At 38.2% G+C, this 7,054-nt stretch overlaps 1 protein-coding gene across 1 annotated transcript; it reads right to left on the reverse strand.

The window, feature by feature from the left end:
- Window positions 1-3,912: 3,912 nt before the first annotated feature.
- Window positions 3,913-6,180, reverse strand: LOC128518720 (uncharacterized). The gene is made up of 8 exons (XM_053491960.1): window positions 6,091-6,180; window positions 5,896-5,923; window positions 5,601-5,798; window positions 5,225-5,311; window positions 4,783-4,835; window positions 4,465-4,689; window positions 4,148-4,232; window positions 3,913-4,031 (listed from the first exon to the last, which is right to left on the reverse strand). Exons 1-8 carry the CDS (start codon window positions 6,178-6,180, stop codon window positions 3,913-3,915), a joined length of 885 nt encoding a protein of 294 aa, XP_053347935.1.
- Between the last annotated feature and the right edge of the window lie 874 nt (window positions 6,181-7,054).

Below are 7,054 nucleotides of genomic sequence, written 5' to 3' on the forward strand. Positions count from 1 at the left end.
GATCTCCACAAAAAAACAAGAAGAAAGAGAGAGTGCAGAGTAAAATGTCCACATTAATTTAAGCAAAGGTAAATTTAAACAACCACTCTTTACCACCATGGTGAGCAGAAAATAATCTCAACAGCTTCCACAGCGGATCACCGAATCGGGTTCCAGTCTTGTTATCCAGGAACTGGAATCTGAGTGTTTATAGTGTACTGTGGGAAAAATAGGAAAAGTACAAACAACAGTAGGAGGTGAATCAACTTGGTATTTTATTTCAAAACAGCCATCCAAAATTTCCATATAACTTTTTATTTTATAACTTTTTTTAAATTAAAAAAAAATGTTAGTGAGTTATGCTTTAAAGCTCTTCCATGTAATTCTTGCTTATTTCCTTTTCTAACTGAAAGAAAAAGTCTAGTTGGTGTCTGGATTGTAAATAAGAAATACTGCAAAGATCAATATAATAATAATAAAAAAAAATAACACCCAGAAATTACACATTGACTGCAATCGCAGTGAATTATTCTTGGCCTGAAAGTAATATTTTCAAGTATTATGCTCGAGTTTGTGACGTCAATTACGTCCTTAGGGTAATGTTAAACAGAATGTCTGAAATAACAAAGGTGAACAGTTGGTTGAAATAAAAAGGTAATTACACAATCATTTAACGATCCATTATGTTGTTTAGTGAAAAGTTTTATTATTGTACAATTTAGAAATTTTAAAAGAAGAAAATTGATCTTCTTCAATAAAGAAAGCATGAACAAACATATATCTATTCCGACTGCTTAATTATCTGTAACAAGGAGCACTTTGGGTATAAACAATTAACACAAATATTAAAATGTTGCCCTGTCCCAGCAGGGGAGTTTAGAAGAACAAAGTAATGAAATTCATTACACAATCCAGCACAGTGCATGTCTTTTAACCACACGTTACACCCACCCACGTACAGAACTTTATAAATCAAATTTTAAATTGATCAATTCAGAAGAAATTCATTTTAAATCCGATCCAAATCCGATAAATAAAAATACAAAAATAGATTTAAAATCAGTTATGAGGTAAAATAGACGCTCATGTTTTAAACAGAAACTTAATACTGTTACACTACTTCTAGCTAAAAATTAGCAAAATGTTTAAATCAGCACATACAAGTACAGCGCATTTGGGGAACAATTTGACTATAAATAAAAAAAAATTGTGTAATATTGTTACTTTTTCTCTTAATGGTACAGGTATGAAAATCTAAAAGTTAACACTGTTAGGCAATGCAAATGACCATAATATACAGAAAATTCAGCTTTTTAAAATAAAAACAACAATAAAAACAACAACAAAACTAAGTCTGAAAGTTTACACCTTTGAGCAACAATTCAAAAATTTAAATATTTTCTCTACGTCAAAAATTCATTTTTAGCTCATATACAGAAAGTTGACAGTTTGATGTTACAAGAATATTTCAGATTTAAATATTAAAATGTTTCTACACAATTGATCAAGATTTTATTACTTTTAAAACATATTATTTCCCATTTAAAAACATTTCTAATCTACAAAAACAGATAAACAGCTTAGTCTAGTAAGGCGCTTTTTAACAAAAATAAATAAATAAATAACTGAAATGCTAAACTGAACAAGTACTGTAGCTTGCATTGTAAATATGAAGAAAAAAATATGATCTTTCAATCACTGCATGTAAATGTACCTCAAAATTAAAACTTGTTATGATAATATGGAACAGAAAATGTATACAGTAAACTACACTCCTAGATTAAAAAAAATATTTAAGAAAAATATTCTAGAAAATCTAGCCAGTGATCTGCTTTTATGAAGATATTGTGTTAAACTGAGCTTAACATAATTAAGTAATTTGTTGAAAGCAATTAGATTGTGATTTTCTGATTTTTTTTTTTATTTTATTTTGTCTCTCATAGTTAAAGTTATACCTATGATGAAAATTAAAAGCCTCTCTTATCTTTTTAAGTGGAAAAATTCGCACAATTGGTGGCTGACTAAATACTTCTTTGCCCCACTGTATAAATGGTATAAACTGTTGTTTAAATAGTTTTTTTGGTAAAAGTTTGAAAAGCTAAAAATCTGTAGTGCCCATAACTATGTCAAATTGTTGCAATATCTTAACAATTTTGGATTTTAAAATAATACACTTTTTCATGGTTTATGTCTTTTCATGTGAAATCTAAATTGGCCAAGTTTCATCTAAATGACAGTTAAGATCGTTGAAAGATTTGAATTCAGAAAAAGTTCCGGACACTAAAACATAAAAGGGAATAAAATTGTATTTAGCAAATGTGTTTTTTTTATCTGATAAAAATATAAATGTGTATGCATATTTACAAAAAACAAAGTATAAATCGAGGATAAGAAGCACTAAGTATTATGAAAAATGGTGTTACGTGATCCGATCTGAACATGAACTTGTTCACCGATACCAAATCAAAAACACCGATACCAAATCAAAAACATTATTTATTTCTGAATGCGTGGCAATGAAAACTTATTTAAAGCACGTACAGAACCAACATGTGACACGAGGAACTTTCCGACTGGAAATTTTGACTTTGAAATCTTTAACTCTGTATTAATGTCTCATGGTGTACCAGTACTACCAGTACTAGCACAGTACCAGTACTAAAAACTACCGCAGTACTAAAATTTTTATAACGGTCCTATACCAGCATTTTAAAATAATATTTTACTTTAACAATACTTTTACTATGCGAGCACACCACTGATTTCAGTGACGCTCTTGTGTGTGTTTGTGTGTGTGTGTGTGTAAGATGAAAAAAACCTGACTGAGCAGGAAGCTTTTAAAGAATCACGAGCAGCATTAGAGAAAGCGGAGCGTTTTCTCGTTCTATTCAGAGACTCGACTCTAAGAGATGGCCGCAGTAATGAGGGGAAGTGAAATATGGAGATACGTCGGTTAAAAAGTGGGTGAAAAAGACGAGCTTCTAAACGCGGTGGTGCCGCTGTGCATGCGCTGTTATAAAGTGTGCTAAAGCTGGTTTTATATTCATTATACGCTCAGTGCACATTCAAGATTCTCTTTTCTGTTCCTTAAAAAAATAAGCACAAAAAGGACAAAATGTGTACTTTCTTTACTCTGGAGAGGACAGCTAAATATATTTTTTCCTATTAAAAGCTGTTGGATTTAATCTCTTAGAAATGAAAACACTAGTGTGTTCAAGTCAAACCAGAAAATTTTTAGAGCGTTTATAGAACGTTTTATAGAAGGCCGTACGTCCGTGAGTGACGATCCCGGCCGAGGTGGCTCGGAGAACACTGCAGTCATTCCTGTGAACATTCAGCGAGTGGAACGTCTGATCCAACTTACATTTACATTTAGGCATTTGGCAGACGCTCTTATCCAGAGCGACTTATAGGGTTAAGGGCCTTGCTCAAGGGCCCAACAGTGGTAACATGGTGGTTGTGGGGTTTGAACCTGGGATCTTCCGAACCGTAGTCCAATGCCTTAACCACTGAGCTACCCCTGACCCTTACTTACAGAAGAGATGCGTTTGTCTGTGAGAACCTTACACACAATCATTCACCAGCATCACTTTCACGTTACAGGAACTCGGCCGGGAGTTATTGCCACATCCCCCGTACAGTCCTGACGTCGCTCCACGGCATTTCCAGCCGTTTGGAAAAGCCATTAAAGGAGTTCCTGGGAGGCCAGTGTTTCAGACGTAAAGCAGTTAAAAAACTTTCTGCCTTGATGGTATCCAAGTCAGTTAAGAATCGTCTAAAAACTGCATGGCTTCGACCACTTTGTAAGATTTTACAAATTAATGAAGAAACTACAATCTAATGTAGTGCAGTCTTAAAACACAGCATGGGTACAGGACCTATCTACTTTTATAGTATTAAAAGCGCTTTTGTTTTTTTTATCAATCTTGCAAATTAAGTAAGCACTGTACACACACACTGTATAAACTTCCTCATAAAACCCTGGAGTAGTTTTAGCAACTTCAGCAAAATGCTTAAAAAAAAGAAGGGTGTTTTATTGCTTTTTTTTAGTTCTGCAAACAAATAGAAATAAAAATTAGTCAACTTTATGATCCACATTATCGGTTATTGTTTCAGATTTTCAAACACCAGGTCATGTTTAATCTCAACACAGGGTTTAATGGGCTACCTGAAGACTCCAGCGCGTAGTCGGCCAGGCCGATCCCATCAGCCTTGTGGAGGCTCAGCGCCCTTTGCACGATGCGTTCAACATCCTGTGACATTATAAATTAAAACAACATTTATCATGTCACAAAGTGGCAATGTAAACAGGACAGTGCATACGTTACACAGAGGACAAATTTAGGTAATAAAAACAGCTCAGAGATAGCCTGGGAAAACACACACAAGAACTCTATATTTACTGTGGGAAACTATATGTGTAAGCACTTATACAGTATGTATGTATACACACACATATATGCAGACACACACACACACACGCACCGTTATGCTGACTGCTCCCACTCCTTCCTCTTGCAGCGTCTCTCCCACTGTCCTCCACACATCTCTCCTCTCCTCTCCCCTCCGCTCCTGTTCCAATCTGTCCAGTAGTTTCTTTTCCAGGTCCTCCAGCGCCCTCTGCAGCTCAGGGCGCATTACTTCATCTCCCTCAGAATTGACTGAACCAGACAGCTGGTTCAGCAGCCAATCAGAGAGCTCCCTCTTTATCTAAAGAAAGAAAATAATTAGTATTTTTACATCTACTTTCGATACGGTAAAAACAAGCTGCTAATATTGAAACGACAACATACAAGAACGTACCTTCCTGTTTTGAGCTTCCTGGGCGTCCAGTGTGCGACTCTGGTACTCGGAGGCTGAGTGAAGTTTAGACACGTCCAGTTTCAGCTCAGAAATCTGATTCTGCATCCCGAGGGTTTCCTCTTTAATCAGGCCATGATGCTCCGAGTCGACACTAGGTGGAGACAAATACATGTTTTTTTTTTGTTTGTTTGTTTTATAATAAGAACCTGGCTTACAGGACAGTGGTTAAGTAATGCAGGTGCATACACTTACTTCCTCACTCAAATTTTTAGGTTATGCATATCCATTTGCAACACCTACAGTACACACACACACACACACACACACACACACACACACACAAATTAGGAAATAAATGTTGAAGGTTTACCGAAGTGTGAGTGGTAAATTGGACGGCTTTCTAAGAGGAGTGGTGTGTAGGAGGCCTGTATGTATCTTACACCTGGCACAGTCAGGATGTTTCTTACAACTGGCGCAGTCAGGATGTCTCTGTGTCCCATCCATCCCTTTGACTGAGTATAAGCAGGGCCTGGTAACAAAACAGACAGAATAAAGCTGAAAGATGAATACTGAACATTTGAACGATTTAGTGATGGGACACGTTTACATCATCCTCATTCTCAACCCTGAGCCGCACACGAGTGAGCAAGGGGAAGTGAACAGACTGCCAGACAGGCAACAGGAAGACGCTGAGATTAAGCTAACACATGCTATATACACTCTATACTGGTCCGAGTTCTTTATTCATTCCTTTATTTTAGCCTGCTATATTCAGTTGCTTGCACTTTTTGTTTTTTAAAAAAAAAAAAAACACTTACTGGTGTTGGTGGTGGCGGCAGTGGTGTTGTTGGTGGGGGCACTGTGTGTGGCGCTGCTTTTCCGCCCGTATCCTTCCTCTGTTGAGGAATATCCAGAGGAGAATCCTGATGGATCCACTTGAGCTGAAGTTCGCTGGTCTAAAGAGGTCACAGAGGTCACGGTGCTGCAAGGAGCCTGAAAAGTAAAAGTCTTCCTGGCTGGAGACACAAAAACAACCCAATCAAACTGCATGTTTAAATAATAATAATAATACTAATAAAAGCAACAACGTCATGTGATATCATCAGAACTGACATGTGAGGAACTCGGTCGGGTTTGGAGTCTGGGAATAGGTCTAATTGCTGCTGTGGGAAGCCCCACCCCCTTTGCGAGGTCCCACTTTCCTCCTGCTGAAAACCCTGGAAAAAAATACAGGCAGTCAAAGTGAGTTGCTTCCTGAGACAATATACAGTATGCTGGTTGTGCTTTTGGGATGCACACTTACCTGACGGGACTCTCTTTATAAGAGATTAGTCCCGCGGATCCGGTGGAGCTGTTGCTCGCTGTGTCATCGTCATGCAGGTAGTATTTGCTTGACATCAACCGCGCACTACGCTTCGACACAGCAGTTAATTCATAAAACTCGTAAGCTACGTGCACATATTAAACCTTTTACAAAACAACATAAGAAATATTTGACCTAATATTCAAACTAAACCAACATTTTTCTTCTTCTTCTCTTTTTGTTTTTGAATTAAGGCCACAGGACTACACACACATCTCTATTGTATAATATGACACAGGGCTGCAACAACTAATCGATTATTAAAAGAGTTGGCAACGAATTTTATAATCGATCCGTTGTGTCGCGCAACACGGAGGCATTTAATTATAAAAAAATAATGATAATTGTTGAGCGCAGAGCAGAGTGAACACCGGTTCTGAAGCAGGTGAAAACCTGGCCATCAGGAGCCATCTCTGCTCTTCAGGACTGTTTTGAGAGCACTGACTGGAACATGTTTAGGGAGGCTGCAACTTACGGCGACTTCACTGACTTGAAGGAGTACACGTCATCAGTGACCAGCTACATTAACAAGTGCACCGATGACGTCACTGTCTCCAAGAGCATCATCTCACGTTCCAACCAGAAACCGTGGATTACTGCGGAGGTGCGTGCACTTCTGAGGACCCGAGACTGTGTCTTCAGAGCGGGAGACAAGGTGGCCCTCAGAACAGCAAGGGCCAAACTATCTCGGGCCATCAGAGAGGCAAAGCGCGCACACGCCCAGAGAATCCACAATCACTTCAGGGACAGTGGCGACACACGGCGCATGTGGCAGGGCTTACAAGCCATCACTCACTACAGGACGACATCACCTGCCTGTGACGGTGACGGCTCCCTCCCAGATGCGCTGAACAACTTCTACGCTCGGTTTGACAGGCAGAACAACGTGGCGGCGAGGAAGACCACCCC

The sequence above is a fragment of the Clarias gariepinus genome, chromosome 3, assembly GCF_024256425.1.
Source record: "Clarias gariepinus isolate MV-2021 ecotype Netherlands chromosome 3, CGAR_prim_01v2, whole genome shotgun sequence".
Lineage (NCBI taxonomy): Eukaryota > Metazoa > Chordata > Actinopteri > Siluriformes > Clariidae > Clarias > Clarias gariepinus.

Bases quoted from the DNA above. Each gene is read 5' to 3' on its own strand.
- LOC128518720 (XM_053491960.1), bottom strand. From the start codon at position 6,180: ATGTCAAGCAAATACTACCTGCATGACGATGACACAGCGAGCAACAGC. The intron at 5,924-6,090 runs GTCAGGTAAGTG...ACCTATTCCCAG, and splicing joins TCTCTTATAAAGAGAGTCCC to ACTCCAAACCCGACCGAGTT. The intron at 5,312-5,600 runs GTAAGTGTTTTT...TTTTGTTACCAG, and splicing joins TGCCGCCACCACCAACACCA to GCCCTGCTTATACTCAGTCA.